We start from the raw sequence: 22,476 nt of genomic DNA, 5'->3' as shown, positions 1-22,476 counted from the left end.
TTGCTATGGTAACACAACAACAACAGTAATTGACCTGTTGTGGTGATTCTACAGTTGCTATGGTAACACAACAACTACAGTAATTGGCCTGTTGTGGTGATTCTACAGTTGCTATGGTAACACAGCAACTACAGTAATTGGCATGTTGTGGTGATTCTACCGCTGCTATGGTAACACAACAATTACAGTAATTGGCTTTTTGTAGTGATTCTACAGTTGCTATGGTAAAACAACATTTACAGTAATTGGCTTGTTGTAGTGATTCTACAGTTGCTATGGTAACACAACATTTACAATAATTGGCCTGTTGTGGTGATTCCACAGTTGCTATGGTAACACAACACTACAGTAATTGATGTGCTGTGGTGATGTGCTTGTTTTAAGCATCTATATTTACTGTAATTTTGACTAGCATCTCTAATGTTCACTGATCTCTAATGCTTAATGCTTCATGACTGTAAATGCCAAAAGCACACTATATTCCAGCATTTCTCTTCAGTGGTTATGTTATATTAAATCAAATATTTTATTCTCCTATTCCCTCTGTCTCTGCAGACTCGTATCTTGGTAACTCATGGAATCAGCTTCTTGCCCTATGTAGATGAGATTGTAGTGTTGGTGCATGGCGTCGTGTCTGAGATCGGATCATACGAAAGTCTTCGAGCCAGTAAAGGAGCTTTCTCTGAGTTTCTGGAAACGTACGGCAAAGACGAGAGCAACAAAGACAACGACAAAAAAGGTGTGCATCTTCCACTGAGCTTCAAATATTTTCCTAATGTTGTTTAAAATGTAAATCTGAAATCAGGACTGTGTGCATTAGAATGCATTAGACAACAAACCCAAATCTCATGTCTTCTACAGTGTGTAATGAGTCTGTTCTATTGGTCAAACAGCAGCAGCTCAGACACCAGAGTATGAAGAGATTGAGACGCTGCCGGAGGGTTTGGAGACGCAGGCCGATGGATCTCCTGAAGACGTTGTTTCCAGTACATTAAAGAGAGAAAACAGTCTGCGCCACAGCCAGAGGCACTCCAAGAGGAACGGAAGGTATGACCTGTTAGATTATTTTGTTTTGTTTCTTGTCCAAATATCCAAGAAAGAAAAGCATTTTTACAGTCTATATAACTACAGTATATTAGCATCCACAGCAACTAGCAACATGTTTAACTATATATTAATACCAATAGTAGTGTCCTCACCTATAGATGGTTACTATACTGTAGCAATAACTGTATTAGCATCAACATCTACAGATGCTAACTATTACGATAACTAGTGTCCACACCATCAGATGTGAACTATAACGATAACTAGATTAGTGTCTACACCAGCAGATGCTAACTATAACAATAACTATATTAGCGTCCACACCAATAAGCGATAACTATAATGATAGCTATATTAGCGTCCACATCAACAGATGCTAACGATAAAGATAACTATATTAGCATCCACACCAGCAGATGTTAACTATAACGATAACTATATTAGCATCCACACCAACAGATGCTAACTATAACAATAACTATATTAGCATCCACACCAATAATCGATAACTATAATAATAACTAAATTAGCGTCCACATCAACAGATGATAACTATATTAGCGTCCACACCAGCAGATGTTAACTATAACGATAACTATATTAGCGTCCACACCAACAGATGATAACTTTAATTATAACTTTATTAGCGTTCACATCAACAGATGCTAACAATAACAATAACTATATTAGCATCCACACCAATAGATGCTAACTATAACCATAATTAAATTAGCGTCCACATCAACAGATGCTAACGTTAATGATAACTATATAAGCGTCCACATCAACAGATGCTAACTATAACAATAACTATATTAGCGTCCACACCAATAGACGATAACTATAACAATAACTATATTAGCGTCCACACCAATAGACGATAACTATAACAATAACTACATTAGAATCCACACCAATAAACGATAACTATAATGACAACTATATTAGCATCCACACCATCAGATGCTAACTATAACCATAACTATATTAGCGTCCACACCAAGAGATCCTAACTATAAAGATAACTATATTAGCGTCCACATCCACAGATGCTAACTAACTCATTATTAGCATCAACACTAGCCACTTAATCTCTTTTTTCTGACTAACAAAGCCCTCCTGTGAGGTTTTATTCATAAATGTACCTCTGTGTGTGTTTTTTTCCTCTACAGTGTGAAGGTCAGAAAAAACAGCTCTATTCGCGCTCAGAAAGACCCGGAGGATAAGAAGGGTCAACGACTGATTGAGAAAGAGACGATGGAGACCGGAAGGGTACCTGAACACTTTTTCAGTTCTCCATCTTTTGCTATCCACTTTCCCTCGCTAATGTTGTGTAAATGTTTTGTGCTCCAGGTGAAGTTTTCAGTGTATCTGCAGTACCTGAGGGCCATGGGCTGGTGGTACGTGGGCTTCAGCTTCGTCTTTTACTTCATCCAGAACGTGGCTGTGATCGGACAGAACCTGTGGCTCAGTGACTGGACCGACGATTCTATAGAGTATTTCAACAAAACCTACCCCAACCACATCAGAGACACCAGGATAGGGGTTTTTGGAGCCCTGGGATTAGCACAAGGTATACGTTGGAGAGAAACTAGGTTGTACATTTGGTTTTTAAAAGCTGTGCTAGCTACAGGCTGTTTTTTAACAGCAGATGGCGCTCTAGGCTAGTTTTAAACAATATATGGCTGTCTAGGATATTTTTTAACAGCAGACAGCACTCTATGCTAACAGTAGATTGCGCTTCAGGCTTGTTTTTAACAGCATACAGCATTCTAGACAATTTTTCAACAGCAGATGGCGTTCTAGGCTAGTTTATAACAGCAGATGGCGCTCTAGGCTAGTTTATAACAGCAGATGGCGCTCTAGGCTAGTTTATAACAGCAGATGGCGCTCTAGGCTAATTTATAACAGCAGACGGCACTCTAGCCTAGTTTATAATAGCAGACGGCGCTCTAGGCTAGTTTATAATAGCAGACGGCGCTCTAGGCTAGTTTATAATAGCAGACGGCGCTCTCAGATCATGTCTGTGTGTCTCTCTCTGTCTGTCAGGTTTTCTGGTGTTTTTCGGCACTATACTCCTCGCTGATGGATCCATTTCTGCATCCAGAACTCTACACACAAACCTGCTGTCCAACATTCTCAAAGTCCCCATGATGTTCTTTGACACCACACCTTCAGGACGGATCGTCAATCGATTTGCCAAGGTATTGACTTGTGCTGTGGCCAAAATCTTTTGAGAAATTGATTCTGAGATTTTTAAAATGCATCGATGTTCTCTCTTGAATGGATTCTCAGCTAGTTTATAACAGCAGATGGCACTCTAGGCTAGTTTATAACAGCAGATGGCGCTCTAGGCTAGTTTATAACAGCAGATGGCGCTCTAGGCTAGTTTATAACAGCAGATGGCGCTCTAGGCTAGTTTATAACAGCAGATGGCGCTCTAGGCTAGTTTATAACAGCAGATGGCGCTCTAGGCTAGTTTATAACAGCAGATGGCGCTCTAGGCTCGCTTTTAAACAGCAGATGGCGCTGTAGGCTAGTTTATAACAGCAAATGGCGCTCTAGACTAGTTTATAACAGCAGACGGCACTCTAGACTAGTTTATAACAGCAGATAGCACTGTAGGCTTGTTTATAACAGCAGATGGCGGTCTAGACTAGTTTATAACAGCTGACGGCGCTCTAGGATAGTTTATAACAGTAGATGGCGCTCTAGGATAGTTTTTAACTAGTTTATAAGTAAATCTTTAAGACTTTCTAAACTGAAACCTTTTATTTGTCTTGAATGCAGGATATATTCACTGTGGACGAGATGATCCCGATGTCCTTCAGGTCCTGGATCCTCTGTCTTCTGGGAGTTCTGGGAACTCTGTTCGTCATCTGTCTGGCTACTCCAATCTTCACCGCGGTTGTTGTACCGATGGCTGTTGTCTACTACTTCGTGCAGGTAACACAGATACTAGTATTGATGAAACCTGTTGATAATTCTGTGTTGGACAGTAAATACATTTTTGACACATTTTTCTCAATTAAACAACCCACTGATTCAAATGACTGGTTCAGAGTGAGTCTTCAGTCAATGACTCACTGATTCAAACGATCCTTTCATTGAAAGTCTCTGATCAATGACTTACTGATTCAAAAAATCAGTTTTGAGAGAGACTCTGATCAATGACTCACTGATTCAAATGATCCATTCAGAGCGAGTCTCCAGTCAACGATTCACTGATTCGAATGAACTGTTCAGAGCAAGTCTCTGATCAATGACTCACTGATTTGAATGATCCATTCAGAGCGAGTCTCCGGTCAACGATTCAATGATTTGAATGAACTGTTCAGAGCAAGTCTCTGATCAATGACTCACTGATTCAAATGATCCATTCAGAGCGAATCTCCAGTCACAATTCACTGATTCAAATGAACTGTTGAGAGTCACCAGTTCACAACTCATTGATTCAAATGACGGGTTCAGAGTGAGTCTTCTGTAAACAACTCACTAATTCAAGTCATCTGTTCAAAGTGAGTCTCCAGTAATTGATTCATACAGTATTAATAATTCAGAGTAACTCTCCTATGCATGATTCACTGAATTTACAAACTGGATTGAACCGGGTAGGTTTATATGTAAAAACTAAACACAATGTGAAAGTGATGTAACTCAATGATCATGTATTTTCGCTCCAGCACATTATGAACATATCATTATTACATAGACTGTACATTTTTAAAACACATATTTTTGTTTATTTATTAATGTCATATACTAGTAATGTATATTAATTATTACATATTCTGTTATATTTACTTGCTTGCATACTTGAATTATGATTTAAGACAACTTTCAGAAAAATAATATTATTTCAAAGTAAAAGCTAGATTATTCTTAACCCATTGGCAGATTAATTTACTCAAAACTTGCTTCATTTTGACTCATTATTCCTGAAAAAAGCGATATTTTTGCTCATCTAAAAATGATTTACGAATGTTTCGATATTTTTGTCTAGAAACAAGATAATCGGTTGTTTTCTTGCAGTGCACGAAGAGTTTTATCTGAAATTAATTCCTCTTGTGTTGTAGAGGTTTTACGTGGCCACGTCTCGGCAGCTCAGACGACTGGACTCGGTGTCTCGATCTCCCATATACTCACACTTTGGAGAAACCGTATCCGGCCTGTCTGTGATAAGGGCGTATGGACACCAGGAGCGCTTCCTAAAGCACAACGAGCACACCATCGACCAGAACCTGAAGAGTGTTTACCCATGGGTTGTTTCTAATAGGTCAGAATTGGTACTGCATACAATAAAGGGGCACTATTCTGCAAAGACCACTTTAAACGCAGTTGTGTGTCAGCATATCCAGCTTGATATAGGAAACACTTTGATTGACATTCTCCCTTTGTACGTGTCATCAGAGGGGGAAAGCCCCGCCCACTAGTCTCCATCTCATTAGCATAATCTCCACTTTTATTTGTTCACCTTCACTTTGCTTTTCTGTGTCAGAATAGCTGGATCTGGTGTGTGTTTGTTGTCTTCAGGTGGTTGGCCATGCGTTTGGAGTCTCTGGGGAATCTGGTGGTGTTTTTCGCAGCTCTGTTTGCTGTCATCTCTCGAGACTCTCTGAACAGCGGACTGGTTGGACTGTCCATCTCATACGCATTAAATGTAAATGTTTAAATCTGATGTGTTTGGGACAGTCTGCTAAAACAGATCTTTCCATTAAGTGACACATCTGTGCTTTTATTAGGTGACGCAGACGTTGAACTGGCTGGTGAGAATGACGTCTGAACTGGAGACCAACATCGTAGCTGTGGAAAGAGTGAGCGAGTATGCGGAGATCCAAAATGAGGTGCAGTAAAACAACATTCATTCACTTTCCTTCAGCTTAGTCTCTTATTCATCAGGGGTCTCCACAGCGGAATGAACCACCAACTATTCCAGCATATGTTTTACACAGCGGATGCCCTTCCTGCCACAACCCAGTACTGGGAAACACCCATACACACTCATTCACACACACACTCATACACTACGGCCAATTTAGTTCATCAGTTCCCCTATAGCGCATGTGACTGTGGTGGATTCCGGAGCACCCGGAGGAAACCCACACCAACACGGGGAGAACATGCAAACTCCACACAGAAACACTAACTGACCCAGCCGGACTCGAACCAGTGACCTTCTTGCTGTGAGGCCACAGTGCTGACCACTGAGTCACCATGTCGTCGCACTGAAATAAAGTCTGCAGCACTTCTAAACATCTCTCACAACATTAAATGTCACTGGATAAAGCGCTGGTCAGGTGATTTTAGTGTGTGTATGTCTGTGTCTGCAGGCTCCGTGGGTCACCAGTGTTCATCCTCCTGATGATTGGCCCACTGCTGGAAACATCCGCTTTGAAGACTACAAAGTTCGCTACCGTCCTGAACTGGAGCTCGTCCTGCACGGGGTCACGTGTGACATTCAGAGCACTGAGAAGGTCAGGAGACTCTAGTAAACATGTGTCCGTCATTCAGTAACACACTATATTGTGATCATGAACATGCATGATACTATCACACATAGCAGCACAACACATAGCTGAAACATTAGTTAATATTGAAAAATTACAAGTAGTATCGGATTTCAAATATATTTTATATTCTCATTTAAATTGTAAAGCATATTTAAAAAATAGTTTAATACTAATATAACCCCACCGGACCTACGCCACCCAACCCGCTCTGAGCTGGTATCAAACCGTCGACCTTCCGCATGGGAGTCGGTTGCTCTACCAAATAGGCTAAAGAATATAGCCTCTGGTGTCTGTCGCTAGAGCACCTTTAGAGCTCAGAGGAGGGAGGTTTACCTGCACAGCACTTACTAGCTGGCCTCCATTACACTAATACCTCAAACTCTCTTAGACAATACAATATTTATTTATAAAGCACATTTAAAAACAACCAAAGGGCTGTGCATAGCTGCAGTTGAGAGAGAAGACTGTAAGTTACAGTAATCCAGATGAGTTGTTATAAAGGCATGAGTTACTGTTACTCTGGGATAAAAAAGGCTTGGCTTTAGAGATGGTAAAAGCAAGACTTCACAACAGTACTGATCATCTACTTGTGATTTCTTGCACACTTGGAAACTTGTGGGGCCAGGGAACCAACATCGACATCTAACGCCTGTTTCATTCTGCATGCACGAGCAAGAGCGTGAGCAGCACATGTTTTCTCAGCGTCCATGTTAACAGATTAGAGCTTTCATACTGGACGCAGAAGCAGCGCGGAGCGTGAGCGGCACTAAAGCAGCAATAGTTCCGGTGCTGAGTCTAAATTTGCCACCTCTCATGCACAATTAAAGTGACAGTGCATTGATAATGACCAAAAACTCATTGAAAGACAGGAAAAAGGAGCAATTTTACCCAATAAATACATCGATAATATCCACGGACTTTATATATAGTCAATTAAATGAACTTAAACGATTAAAAACCGCAACAAATATTGATTTGGACCTGAACTACCAAACCAAATATAAAACAACTTTAGTGTTAGTTCTGCTGAAGTTGCACACTAGTTTGATCATGTATAAATATCATTATAACTATATTGTATAAATATTATTATGACTATAGGCCTACATCATCCTGACAATCAAAAACAAAATGACATGATATTACAGGCGACTGAGTACACCTGAAAAGACATGAATGACACCTCTCACGGAGCCTGAGAAGCGTACAGTTCTTTATTATCGATATAATTTGTAAAATAAAGAGTTGCAGGTTAAGAAACAGCATGGGAGGGAGTTGCCGCGGGCCTTGGTGCAGATTAAAAGTAAAAGAAAAAAAGTGTATAGATATAAGATGGATAGATAGATGGATGGATGGATGGATGGATGGATGGATGGATGGATGGATGTACGGATAGATGGATGAATGGATAGATGTATGGATGGATGGATAGATAGATAGATAGATGGATGGACGGACGGACGGACGGACGGATGGATGAATGGATAGATAGATAGATAGATAGATAGATAGATAGATAGATAGATAGATAGATAGATAGATAGATAGATAGATAGATAGATAAGTAGATAGATAGATAGATAGATAGATAGATAGATAGATAGATAGATAGATAGATAGATAGATAGATAGATAGATAGATAGATAGATAGATAGATAGATAGATAGATAGATAGATAGATATATGGATGGACGGACGGACGGACGGACAGATAGATAGACAGACAGACAGACAGACAGACAGACAGACAGACAGACAGACAGACAGACAGACAGATAGATAGATAGATAGATAGATAGATAGATAGATAGATAGATAGATAGATAGATAGATAGATAGATAGATAGATAGATAGATAGATATATGGATGGACGGACGGACGGACGGACGGACGGACGGACAGATAGACAGACAGACAGACAGACAGACAGACAGACAGACAGATAGATAGATAGATAGATAGATAGATAGATAGATAGATAGATAGATAGATAGATAGATAGATAGATAGATAGATAGATAGATAGATAGATAGATAGATAGATATATGGATGGACGGACGGACGGACAGACGGACGGACAGATAGATATATGGACGGACGGACGGACGGATAGATAGATAGATAGATAGATAGATAGATAGATAGATAGATAGATAGATAGATAGATAGATAGATAGATAGATAGATAGATAGATAGATAGATAGATAGATATATGGATGGACGGACGGACGGACGGACAGATAGATAGACAGACAGACAGACAGACAGACAGACGGACGGACGGACAGACAGACAGACGGACGGACGGACGGACGGACGGACGGACGGACGGACGGACGGACGGACGGACGGACGGACGGACGGACGGACGGACGGACGGACGGACGGACGGACGGACGGACGGACGGACGGACGGACGGACGGACGGACGGACGGACGGACGGACGGACGGACGGACGGACGGACGGACAGACAGACAGACAGACAGACAGACAGACAGACAGACAGACAGACAGACAGACAGACAGACAGACAGATAGATAGATAGATAGATAGATAGATAGATAGATAGATAGATAGATAGATGGGTAACTAGATATGTGCTGCTCACGCTCTGCTCACGCGTGTGGTGTGAAACAGGCATAACATCAACAACAGGTTCTTATTTTTTCTCATTGTTCTGTGTGTGCAGGAAATTTCACTCTCAGACCTTTATATTCTTTCACTATATATTAGAGTTATACATGTTTTGGCAATATACATCACCACTGTTTGACTATGTTTTTTAACTTTTGAAAATTGTGTGTTTTACAATGGTTGTTTAATGTACACAGTTGTAAATGATCTTGCGCCTTCACTTGTTTTCTTCAGTTTTAGTTTGCCTTTGTACTGACAACATGAGGTTAAAAGTTGTTGGAAGAAAGATCAAGGTCCCATAATGCCATTCACCACCATAAATAAACGGGGCAAATTCAAATTTAAAACATGAATCACAAAATGCAAATTCTGCATATTTATTTTTACAGTGTAGTTGTATTTAGTACCTTATTTCTCAACTGAAACAGTGACTCAAATGCAGGGTTAATTAAACATGTCACTTAATTTTGTTGGTATTTTCTTTCCTCCATATTGAACCCAGATTGGCATCGTGGGTCGCACTGGAGCAGGTAAATCCAGCCTGACCAACTGCTTATTCCGCATCGTTGAAGCTGCGGACGGTCGAATCCTCATCGATAATATCGACATCGCCACGCTGGGACTCCACGATCTGCGCAGTCGACTGACCATCATTCCTCAGGTGCAGTAACATTAATAACACAGCCGATAATAAACTGTTCTTTATTTTATAGGGTTTACCAGTCTGGGTTCATACTCACAAAACATCCCATAATACCATTCAATGTCAAATGAAGTCAAGTTTTTAGGATGTTTCTAATGACGGGGAAAGAGTCAGTAAACTTCAAGATGAAAACAACATAGTTTAAGAGTTTATTTCTGCTGTTAATACAGTCATTGTTGACCCGTGAGTCAACACGAGGGAGAAGAAAATGAATGATGAAAAATGGAATTGGAAATGAGGCACACACTAGTAGAAACAAATGTCCAAAACATGATAAAGGAACACATTTAGAGGATGCTGAGCGTGTGTTTCCTCCAGGACCCGGTGCTGTTCTCCGGGACGCTGCGGATGAATCTGGACCCGTTTCAGACCTTCAGCGATGCAGAGATCTGGAATGTTCTGGAGCTGGCACATCTTAAAGAATACGTCAGGGGTTTACCAACAGGACTTGAACATGAGGTGTCGGAGGGCGGAGAGAATCTGAGGTGTGTGCACTCTACTAATATATATTATGGAACAAATTTAATGACCTCTATTACATTAGGACAAATATTAATATGCAAGACATTGATATTAAAATATAATGCTACCTTTGTGTCTTTATTCAGTTTCTTCTCTCGCATATTTACTATATAATGTGTGTGTGTGTGTAATTAGTCTGGGTCAGAGGCAGCTGCTGTGTTTAGCTCGAGCTCTGCTCCGGAAATCCCGAATCCTGATTCTAGATGAAGCGACAGCAGCGGTGGATCTGGAGACCGACGACCTGATCCAGAGCACCATCCGTAGAGAGTTCTCCCACTGCACCGTCCTGACCATCGCACATCGCCTCAACACCATCCTGGACAGCTCAAGGTCAGAGCACGCACACACACACACACACACACACACACACACATATACATCCGCAGAAAGTTCTCCCTCTGCACCGTACATTACACAATCATGGTAATGTAATATGACTACTTTTGGATTACATTTACATTATTTTTAGAGTAATGTACTTGGACTACTTCTGGATTACCTTTAGATTATCATTATAGTAATGTAATTTAACTACTTTTGGATTACGTTGAGATTACTGTTATAGTAACGCAATCTCACTACTTTTGGATTATATTTAGATTACTTTTATAGTAACATAATCTGACCACTTTTGGATTACATTTAGATTACTTTTATAGTAACATAATCTGACCACTTTTGGATTACATTTAGATTACTTTTATTGTAACGTAATCAGACTACTTATGGATCATATTCAGATTACTTTTATACTAATGTAATCTGACTACTTTGGGATTATATTTAGATTACTTTCATAGTAACTAAATCTGACCACTTTTGGATTACATTTAGATTACTTTTATTGTAATGTAATCTGATTACTTTAGGATCACATTTAGATTACTTTTATAGTAACGTAATCACACTACTTCTGGATTACATTTAGATTACTTTTATAATATCGTAATCTGACTACTTTTGGATTACATTTAGATTACTTTTATAGCAATGCAATCTGACCACTTTTGGATTACATTTAGATTACTTTTATAGTAACTAAATCTGACTACTTCAGGATTACATTTAGATTACTTTTATAGCAATGCAATCTGACCACTTTTGGATTACATTTAGATTACTTTTATTGTAATGTAATCTGACTACTTTTGGATCACATTTTGATTACTTTTATAAAAATGTAATCTGACTACATTTGGATTACAATTAGATTACTTTTATAATAACATAATCTGACCACTTTTGGATTACATTTGGATTACTATTATAGTAATGTAATCTGACTACTTCAGGATTACAATTAGATTACTTTTATAGTATTGTAATCTGACCACTTTTGGATTATATTTAAATTACTTTTATAGAAACGTAATTTGACTACTTTTGGATTACATTTAGATTTTTATTTTTATATCAACGCAATCACACTAATTTTGGATCACCTGTAGATTACTTTTATAGAAACTAAATCTGACTACTTTTGGATTACATTTAGATTATTTTTACAGTAATGTAATTAACTACTTTTGGATTACAGTTAGATTACTTTTGTGCTAACCCTTATTGGATGTCACATATTTTGAAAATAATCTTTTGGTATTTTGACAGATAGAAAGCAAAACCATCATACAAATATATAAACATTTAAATAACAGAATAAAATGACAAGAATCAGTAAATTGTATGTAATATGTTATCATGTAATCTATTAAAAAGTAACTGTAGTCTGATTACTAGTATATTAAGAAGCGTTTTACTTGATTTTTGAATCAACTGTCCAGCTCTGAATTATAGGTAATGTATGCATGCAGCTGATGTTATTCTGATCTGCCATTGGTCTGTTGTAGGGTGATGGTGTTGGATTCTGGAAAGATCGTGGAGTTTGATTCTCCCAATGAACTGCTGAGCAAACCTGGACATTTCTCTTCCATGGCTGAAGACGCTGGAATCAGAAGAGAAGAAGATCAGAGCCAATCATCCGCCTTCTGAATGCTACATTTGCATAAAGACCAAACATTATTAACTTAACTGTCATCGTATACCATAATACATATTTAAAACAATCTGAATTTAAGCCTAAATTATTGTTTGACAAACTAGATACAGCTAAATGATTTGCCTTACTGTGAAAGTTTAATTGTTTTCAAATATTTCCCTGTAAGTGCTGTATAGCAGAGCACATTATATTTGTAGTATATCTTTCTTCTGGAGAAAGTCTTATTTCTTTTAGATTGGTTTGAATAAAACATATTATTTAATAAAAGTGCTAAGGTCAAGAAATGAGTTATTAATAAACTATTTTTTCAAAATGTGTTTTTTTTTTTCCTTTAAATATTCAGGAAATATTTGAAAAATAATTAAAATTTGACAAGAGGCATGATAACTTCATCTTCAGCTGTATCATTGGAAAGCTCTTGCATTGTAGTTTTCATATTTGTCAACCGTTTTGCAGTATATATTTTGTTGAGATGGGAATTTACTAATTAATGACAGGCATTTGCAGCAAACATAATGTATTGTGAAAGCTTTTTACTATGAACGTCGATATAAACACACTCATGATAATGCTGATAGAAACCTCTGTTCATTTTAACGGCAAGCCAATATGATGTCTACTTCATAAATACTGTGAAAAGCATGAAAAATATGGTTTATAATCACTCAAACCATCGTAAATAATAAAAAGAAAATGGGGCGCCCTTATAAGGTCATCACAGGATGTCAACTAGTGGTCATATCTGGTACTGCGCTCAAAACATATTTCAGAAAGCTCATTCTTTTGAGATATCAACTTTAAATTCGTTATATAATTTGTTCAGAAATTAGATTTTCTGGCAGGTTTAGAATAAAACCAGTTTAAAAAAACACACATTTAATATAACATAATAAAATATCAATTTGTTTAATTATTTTAATGAAGTTAAACCTTTTTCTAAATGAACTTTCTTCACATTTTTCACCAACAATATCAGATATCCTCTTTAAAATGGACCAAACGTAGACCTGTGCACTGAAGCATTGAATATTTACACAATTTAACTCGAACATATTCACGTCTATATGCACAAAAGTGGAACCAACAGTTAAGAGGTTAAACATTAAGGAATTGTGTGACTTTTTCTCTGTAATCCAATTATTTTTGTAGTAGTTTTTTAATTTTATCCAGCTTTTTTAATGTTATTGTTATTGTTTTTTGCATTTATGTTGTTGTTATTGTATTGTGACAATAAAGTGTATTAAATTGTACTATATAATGTCATCTTTATAGAGAATCAAATGTGTTTTCAGTGCATGTTGAGGTTATTCATCAGGCTTGACTCTCTTATTTATTGCATTTCTTCCAAATTTAGCTTGGGATGTAATAATAACTGGATTTTGCTTTCTGACCCAGCCAAAATAATAATAATAACTTTCTACAAATGCATTATAGTGAATGAGAACTGCACGTTTCCCCTCAGAGAGTCTTACATTATGTGATGGACTGACGTCGATGCACAATATAATGCTTTAATCTTTCAGATCATTTTTGTCTTGCATTACTAAATGAAATCTGAAGAGCTTAAAGCTGATTGGTTGTGCTTTGGTGAATTAGCATATGCGTTAAGCATTGTGGGTGACTGTAAATCTCATTTCACTGCACACATTTATAGTCTTTAACGCAGCTCGATTACAAATACTGGCTGTGTGATTGTGCAGATGTTTACACTGGCTATCTGCAAACACTTCTCCAGGTCACTATAAATGAGAATATTCATTCATTCATTTCCCTTCAGCCTTTATTTATCAGGGGTCGCCACAGTGGAATGAACCGCCAACTATTCCAGCATATGTTTTACACAGCGGATGCCCTTCCAGCTGCAGCCCAGTACTGGGAAACACACATACACACTCATTCACACACACTCATACACTATGGCCAGTTTAGTTGATCAGTTCCCCTATAGCGCATGTGTTTGGACTGTGGGGGAAACCCACACCAACACGGGGAGAACATGCAAACTCCACACCAACTGGCCCAGACGGGACTAAAACTCTTGCTGTGAGGCCACAGTGCTAACCACTGAGTCACCGTGTTACCCAAGAGCCAATTGAGCTAGGCCAATAATAAAAATAACCCACTCCATTTGTTGCTAGAAGGGATACAGCTGCAGCTAGAAGTTGATGAGAATTATTAATATTATTTATTAAATTAATTAATTAATGTAAAAGCAGTAATTATACCAGTATTATTAATATTATTTATTAAATTACCCATTAATTGTATTTTATTAACGTCTACCCCTATCCCAACACCAAGTTACCCTCACAGTAATGTAAAAACAATAATGAGCATTATTCTGGTTTCTTGAATATGGCAATGAGTTCACTGTACTCAAATGGCCTCCACAGTCAGCAGAGCTCAATCCAATAGAGCACCTTTGGGATGTGGTGGAACGGGAGATTGGCATCCTGGATGTGCAGCCGACAAATCTGCAGCAACTGTGTGATGCTATCATGTCAATATGGAGCAAAATCTCTGAGGAATATTTCCAGTAGCTTGTTGAGTCTCTGACACGGAGGATTAAGGCAGTTCTGAAGGCAAAAGTACAGAAGGATCATCTCTGTGTTGCGTGAATAGTAGGGGGCGCTAAAAATTCCGACAACGGCCAAAGACAACCACAGAAGAAGAAGTGGAAACGAAGAAGAGTGTGCGGAGGCGCGGCATGTTGGTTACGTGACAGGTTTTGTAATATATTACTTTTCTTCTGAATAACAGCGCAGGTTTATCTGTGAGCTCGGGATCATGATGCTGCTCAGGCTCGTCATGTGTCGCTGTCAGGCGGGGAAAAACTTACAGCAGATACAGGTACAAACACACATACACACACTGACATTCATACAGTCATAAACCACTGAATTAATTCAACATAATAAAGTCCAGCACACACACGGACATCAGTGTGTGAAAATATATATGTAGAGTGTGTGTGTCATCGCTGAAATCCTGTCACGGCTTTATAATGCAGTTTATAATGGCGTAAACTTGACCTTGTCTTGAATAAACATTATTTAGTTACATCTGTTAAATATTACATAGTTACAACCTACACGTATCACTAATTTACTACATATTTATTATTATTATTATTATTAAATGCCCCGTGAAATTAAATTAAAGTTAATTAAATGTTCGTATCAGTGTGCTAGTGTTAAGGATATAGTCTCCAGTCTCCAAAAGAGCGACAAAATTAGCGTTTAGAAGATATAAACCTGATATAAACATCCAGAGTTTGCAGTTTGTCTCTTCCAAAGAAATAAATCAATGATTATATGACGTCATACTTCTCATCGATTATTTTGACGTCATACTGACAGTTTCTCATCAAATCTTCTGACCAATCAAATGCTCTTTAGTGTGTGTCATGCCCCGCCCCCTTCTCTGTGCTTGAGGTTAATCACTCCTAAAAAAAAAACTAAATGCTATTGGCTGTTTTTATTGTTGTGTGTGTGTGTGTGTGTGTGGTTGCGTGTGTGTGTGTGTGTGTGTGTGTGTGTGTGTGCGTGTGTGTGTTTGTGTTGGTCCAGCGGACTCCTCTGCGGCAGTGGCTGTTGCAGCGAGGACAGAATACTGTGAGCTCCAGTGCAGCATCCGTGGGGTCAGTCTCCATCCGCAGCGCCGCCTCAGACCGGCTGATCGGCCGCTGGCTGCTGGGCTGCAGTGGGCTGGTGCTGGGGGCCGTGGTGCTGGGCGGAGTCACCAGGTACAACACACACCTGCACAAACACACACACACACCACTGGAGGAAACCTAGGGGTGATCATATAATAAGTTGGATTAAATAAAAATCAAATAGGGGCGTTTTCAAAGCTTATATTAATTAAAAAACCACAATTTGAGTGAATTTGCATGTTATTTACATAGCTGAAGCTCTGCATTTAATCATTTAAAGCCACCCCCAACTAAAACACCCTGTCGCTCACACTGCATATACTGCAGTTATCACTATACTGATGATTGTTTATTATGCTTCTGCTTGTTTCAGACTGACCGAGTCTGGGCTCTCCATGGTGGACTGGCATCTGGTGAAGGAGATGAAGCCGCCGCAAACACAAGCCGAGTGGGAAGAAGAGTTCGCAAAGTACCAGCAGTTCCCAGAGTTCAAAATGTGAGCGCATTTCATTATCTCGCTAACACATCTCAATAAGCTGGTATTAGTTATGAATATGAACATAAACAAACAATGAGCAACACATTTAATACAGTATCTGCTCATGTCAGGTAATGAAAATACAGTTGTTGATTATGAGTTGATGTTAACTCATGATGCATTAACTAATGTTAACACGCATTGATTTGGATGTTAATGCATTAGTGAATGTTGAACTATGATTAATAAAGGCTGCACTAGTACTGCTCATAATTAGATGATGTTAGTAATGTGCTGGATGCCTTCATTTAATGCCCTAATTAAATAAAGAAACCAGGACCCTCTCTTCACTGTAGTTTTTAGTTTGGATTTAAGATCTTCTTTTGGATTGTCTATGATTTAATGATTAGATTCATACCTAACCTCAGGGATCTTGATTAATCTTGATTTTGACAGGAATAAAAATACACTTTTATTAATAAATTAAATAAAGAATAAAACCATACAAGAACAAAACAACATCCTTTACTGTAATGTCTGTTGAGAATAGGGAACCTGAGTCGTACAGTGTGCTGAAGTCTGTTTAAGTGCTGCTGGTCTGTCTGTATCAGCCTACACTATTCTAGCCTTTGAATACAGGTGTGCCTGTAATGTTGTAAGTTATCACTGCTGATACACTTGGGTATATCTCTATCAGGATAGCCTTTAGTATATCCTCTAAAGTCATATTATTTAGCTGGCGAGGAATATCTTCCTCTGAAGACGACTCTCCCAGGCTTTCTGTTGTAATAGTTGGTTAGAAGTGTCATCTGGACCATTTCTTCACCATTGTCTGCAGAAAACTGACTCACTTTAGTACGCCAAATAATCTGACAATAGGGGAAGATAAATAGTCTTATTTCAAAGAGAGAAGGAGATTATTTTTCTTCCTCCATTGGCAGATTATTTAGCTTGTTTTAATGAGAAACTCTCTTCATTTTGACTCTTTATTTCTGAAAACAACACTATATTTTGTCTAGAAAATGCTTCTTGATTTAAGAGTTTGTAGATATCTGGACTAGAAACAAGACAGAAACTCAAAGAAAGAAGTGTTTTTTGCAGTGTGTATGGATGTTGAATTTACGCAGCGCTGGTGTGTTTCTGACAGCATGAATCATGACATGACCCTGACAGAGTTTAAGTTCATCTTCTACATGGAGTGGGGTCACCGCATGTGGGGTCGTCTGGTGGGATTAGCTTACATTCTGCCTGCTGCGTATTTCTGGAGGAGAGGATACTTCAGCCGCTCCATGAAGACTCGTGTTTTGGGCCTGTGTGGCTTTGTCGTCTTCCAGGTAAACACACACACACACACACACACACACACACACACACATGATCTGCACATATCTGTTTCTAAAAAAATGCTTCTTGATTTAAGAATGTGTAGATATATGGACTAGAAACAAGACAAAAACTGCATAATTAACAAGTGTGCATCAATAACTGGGTCAGGATTTACATTCGGTGACGGCTGACTGTCAGAATAATAAGACTTTTGATTCTTTCTTGCATCATTAATCATAATGCATTACCAACATGCACATTTGTTTATAAAGCATGAATATGTGCACGTACGCTGAAGCGCTGGCAGATGTCGTGTTGAAGTGGGACTGTGCTGTGCCGTTCTGCAGGGTCTTCTGGGATGGTACATGGTGAAGAGCGGTCTGGAGGAGAAGCCAGAGTCCTATGATGTTCCCCGGGTCAGTCAGTACAGGCTGGCAGCTCATCTGGGCTCTGCTCTGCTGCTGTACGCCGCCAGCCTCTGGACGGGACTCATACTGCTGCTTCCCGCCAACAGGGTGCGCTGACTTTCATGCATGCTTCCTAAGGGTCCCTAACTTTCAAAGTGAATGAATCTGAAGATAAAAAAATGAAGGCACTGGAAATCTGTTTTTAGAATAAACATACACACATTAAACCATACTGAAGCAATTTAGAGTAAATACTGTAGTGTTATTGAACTATAGTAAAGTACATCCGTTAATCTGTTGTGGCGATTCTATAGTTGCTATGGTAACACAACAACCACAGTAATCGATCTGTTTGGTGATTCTACAGTTGCTATGGTAACAACACAACAACTACAGTAAATGGTCTGTTGTTGTAATTCTATGGTTGTTATGGTAACACATGAACTACAGTAATCAATCTGTTGCTGTGATACTATAGGTGTTATGGTAAATAAAATCAAACGTTATACTGTTGTGTTACAGTAAAAATACTGTAGTGTTTTTGAACCATACTGTAGTAAAGTACTTGAATTAATCTGTTGTGGTGATTCTACAGTATAGTTGCTATGGTAACACAACAACAACAGTAATCAGTAAATGTGACCGTTCACCTAAAGTGAGAATTCGGTCCTCGTTCACTCTTCTGTTAAACAGAAAAGAAGATGTTTTGAAGAATGCTGGAAACCTGTAACCATTGACTTATATAGTATTTGTTTTCCTACAATGGAAGTCAATGGTTACTGGTTTTCAGCATTCTTCAAAACATCTTCTTTAGCGTTCAACAGTAGAAAAAAACTCAGAAAGGTTTGGAAATATTTGGGTGAACTGTCTCTTTAAAATGCTTCAGAAGACGTGAGGTTTGAGCTTAACACCATGTCCTAACTACATACATACCTACTAATCGTCTGTGACAGCGACGCATTGCATTTCAAACGGCGTTGCAAAACACCAGCTTAAACTACAAAGATGACGATCATCTCAGGGACAGATTGGCACATGTACTTTTAATATTGTTAAATAGGTTACAGATGAATTGATGTGATTATAACCCTCACCATTTCATCATTAATGCAGTGGCTAAATAAATTGCGAGTAATTGAATGTGTCTGTCATGTCGCGTTTGGTACAGACAGACAAATTGCTTGCCACTGGAATGTTGTGTGTAGTTCGAACGCGGTGTTTTTCACACACGTCCATCAAATGTTTACATAAAAACAATGGAAAAGTAGCTCATGAATGGTTGTTTACTGTGTGTGATGCTGTGCAGATGCCGGACAGCAGACGACTGCTCAATCTCAGGAGGTTTGCCAAGACGACTGGAGGTCTGGTGTTCCTCACTGCTCTCTCAGGTCTGAGCAAACACACTGTGTGCTTATATTACAGCTGTCATTATTGTGCATCTTTGGCTTTTGTAATCATGTGCATTAAGTGCACTGCAAAAATGAGTTTTAGTCTTGTTTTCAGAAATAACGAGTCTAAATTAAGAGAGGTTTTAATTAAAACAAGCAAAATAATCTGACAATAGGGTGAGGAAAATAATCTTGTTTTCACTTTTTTATAAGATTATTTCTCTTCCCTCATTGTCAGATTATTTTGCTTGTTTTAAGGAAAAACTCACCTCATTTTGACTCTGAAAACAAGAGAATAATAACAAAAGATAATGAGTGAAAATTAAATCTAAATAATCTGCCAGTGAAGTCAGCAAAATGATGGTTTTGCTTTGAATAAGATTATTTTTCTACCACTTTTTTTACTTGTTTTAAGCAAAAAGTATTCAAGTTGTCTGTTCATTTCATCATACAGTGGTTGTAAATAACTGGAGGTGCATAAATATACAGTTAAAGTCAAAAAGATTCTAACAGAACAAGGACATTTCCTAGAATAATATTTTTTTTCCTGCAAAAAGTCTTTATTTCTTTTAATTTGAGTAAAATTAAAGCACTTTTAATACATTTTAATGCAGTTTTATGGTCAAGATTGTTAGCTCCTTTCAGAATAACCACTGTTATACAATGACTTATTTATATATAATGCCTAATTACCCTAGTGAAGCCTTTAAATGTGACTTTAAGCTGAATACTAGTGTCTTGAAGAATATCTAGTCTAATATTATGTGCTGTCATCATGACAAAGAGAAAAGAAAACAATTTGCATAAAACATAGAGTATGCCAGAGTAATTGGTGGTTCATTCTGCTGCGTGAAAAAAACTATTTGGGAAACATTTTAAAAATGGTTAATTTATAATTTTTTGCAGGAGTTTCAATAATTTTGATTTTAACTGTACATATATAGTTAAAGTCAGAATTATTAGCCCCTTTTGGTTTTTTTTCTATATTAAATATTTCCCAAATGATGTTTAACAGATTCAGGAAATTTTCACAGTATGTCTGATAATATTTTTTCTTCTGGAGAAAGTCTTTTTTGTTTTATTTCGGCTAGAATAAAAGCAGTTTTTAATTTTTTTAAATCCATTTTAAGGACAAAATTTTTAGCCCCTTTAGGCAAATTATGTTCCGATAGTCTACAGAACAAACCATTGCTATACAATAACTTGCCTAATTAACCTAACCTGCCTAGTTACCCTAATTACCCTAGTGAAGCCTTTAAATGTGACTTTAAGCTGTATAGAAGTGTCTTGAAGAATATCTAGTCTAATATTATTTACTGTCATCATGGCAAAGAGAAAATAAATCAGTTATTAGAGATGAGTTATTAACACTATTATGATTAGAAATGTGTTGACAATATCTTCCCTCTGTTAAACAGAAATTAAGGAAAAAATAAACAGGGGGGCTAATAATTCTGACTTCAACTGTATGTGTGTAGGTATAGATATCTCTGCCTTTCAGATAGGTGTGTGATTGTTCTGTCTGTGTTTTTCTTCTCTCACAGGGGCTTTTGTTGCTGGTCTGGACGCAGGCTTGGTTTATAACTCTTTCCCGAAGATGGGCGAGCGCTGGATCCCGGATGACCTCTTAGCTTTTTCTCCAGCGCTCAAGAACGTCTTTGAAAACCCCACAACAGTGCAGTTTGACCACCGCATTCTGGTGAGCTGAGGGCCTGAAACGTGTCTGTAGCTGTGTTTCTATTGAAAGATGTGAGTTAGATTTATGCTCAAACTGTAATATCGCTGAATACATTAGTGAATAACTCAGCGTTTCCATCTGATGAGGAACAATAGAGAAGATAATCATCAGTTCATAATAAACCTGCACAGATATCACTGAGAGAAGTGGAGTCTGCTGCACTGTTGGGATTCTCCACTGTGGTGTTTGAATAACTGAAGCGCAGGCGCACACTTTACTCACTGAATCTGTTTACAGCACAGTTTATGTGCAGTTTTCTTAGTGGATAAAAAGTTTATCCTACTCAAACTGAGGTACCTCTTGTCATTTGCTTCATGTGATATTCCAAAATGCACATAAAACAAGCTCGCTGTAGACATATCTTGTGATCTGAATGCTGATTATTTGATGCTATGTGTGTGTGTTCTGCAGGGCATCGGCTCTCTGACCGCCATCACCGGACTCTACCTGTTCTCCAGACGAATGATCCTCCCCAGAAGAGCCAAAATGGCCATCAGCTGCCTCACCGCCATGGCTTACACACAGGTGAGACGTTCACTAGAGGTCCAGTCCTGTTGTCAGGGAGCACATTACAATTATTTGCCCGCCCCTAATTTGCCCTCCTGCACAAGAGGACGTGACTTTCCGCACCTGCAGGGGGCAGTATCTGTTTTCTTGGTCTGGATGCAAAACCAGAACTTCTGATGTGCACTAATAAAGCATAAATAAAGCAGCGTTAGTACAATTATCTCTCGCTACAGAGGGATTCACTCATGCAAATATGTCTGATAATCAGGGTGCGAATTACAGGGGGATTTGGGGTAGTGGTGTAACAGATCACAAATCTCACGGTTCGGATCACATTAAGGTTTTTACTGCTGCTGATGACGCTAAATGTAGAAATCTAACATTATAATTTGTACAACCCATATTTATTTTAGTCTCGTCTTCAGTAAATGATTCAGTTAATCACTCATAGATCTTCATGTTTCATTGCTTGATGATCATTGTTGAAGAATTATTCACTGGCATGTTTTTGACGGCTGGTTGTCTCCACCTACTGGTTAAATAATGTAATTGCTGCCT

The 22,476-nt window shown here is 38.3% G+C and overlaps 2 protein-coding genes across 3 annotated transcripts in view; both read left to right on the top strand.

The window, feature by feature from the left end:
- The window catches only part of abcc2 (ATP-binding cassette, sub-family C (CFTR/MRP), member 2), a 38,369-nt gene extending 24,700 nt beyond the window's left edge, over positions 1 to 13,669 (top strand). The window contains exons 19-32 of one of the 2 annotated variants that reach the window (XM_056470558.1): positions 556 to 739; positions 897 to 1,047; positions 2,220 to 2,319; positions 2,401 to 2,620; positions 3,097 to 3,251; positions 3,838 to 3,993; positions 5,124 to 5,323; positions 5,581 to 5,707; positions 5,790 to 5,891; positions 6,378 to 6,521; positions 9,701 to 9,859; positions 10,220 to 10,386; positions 10,559 to 10,753; positions 12,271 to 13,669. In XM_056470558.1, coding sequence (XP_056326533.1) covers positions 556 to 739; positions 897 to 1,047; positions 2,220 to 2,319; positions 2,401 to 2,620; positions 3,097 to 3,251; positions 3,838 to 3,993; positions 5,124 to 5,323; positions 5,581 to 5,707; positions 5,790 to 5,891; positions 6,378 to 6,521; positions 9,701 to 9,859; positions 10,220 to 10,386; positions 10,559 to 10,753; positions 12,271 to 12,412 — 2,202 coding nt within the window. In that variant the 3' untranslated portion in view covers positions 12,413 to 13,669. Of the gene's footprint in view, positions 1 to 555; positions 740 to 893; positions 1,048 to 2,219; positions 2,320 to 2,400; positions 2,621 to 3,096; positions 3,252 to 3,837; positions 3,994 to 5,123; positions 5,324 to 5,580; positions 5,708 to 5,789; positions 5,892 to 6,377; positions 6,522 to 9,700; positions 9,860 to 10,219; positions 10,387 to 10,558; positions 10,754 to 12,270 lie in introns of both variants that reach the window. The other variant, XM_056470557.1, reaches the window with a different exon arrangement.
- A 1,424-nt stretch (positions 13,670 to 15,093) lies between these two features.
- Positions 15,094 to 22,476, top strand: part of LOC130239405 (cytochrome c oxidase assembly protein COX15 homolog) — an 8,688-nt gene continuing 1,305 nt past the window's right edge. The window contains exons 1-8 of the mRNA XM_056470566.1: positions 15,094 to 15,269; positions 15,989 to 16,164; positions 16,448 to 16,570; positions 17,700 to 17,886; positions 18,226 to 18,393; positions 19,592 to 19,673; positions 21,218 to 21,372; positions 21,823 to 21,936. Of these exons, the coding sequence (XP_056326541.1) occupies positions 15,207 to 15,269; positions 15,989 to 16,164; positions 16,448 to 16,570; positions 17,700 to 17,886; positions 18,226 to 18,393; positions 19,592 to 19,673; positions 21,218 to 21,372; positions 21,823 to 21,936 (1,068 nt within the window). The 5' untranslated portion in view covers positions 15,094 to 15,206. The remainder of the gene's footprint in view (positions 15,270 to 15,988; positions 16,165 to 16,447; positions 16,571 to 17,699; positions 17,887 to 18,225; positions 18,394 to 19,591; positions 19,674 to 21,217; positions 21,373 to 21,822; positions 21,937 to 22,476) is intronic.

The sequence above is a fragment of the Danio aesculapii genome, chromosome 13 (genome assembly GCF_903798145.1).
Source record: "Danio aesculapii chromosome 13, fDanAes4.1, whole genome shotgun sequence".
Taxonomy (NCBI): domain Eukaryota; kingdom Metazoa; phylum Chordata; class Actinopteri; order Cypriniformes; family Danionidae; genus Danio; species Danio aesculapii.
The sequence above is the reverse complement of the archived record's forward strand: the minus strand, read 5'-3'. Positions and strand labels throughout refer to the sequence as shown.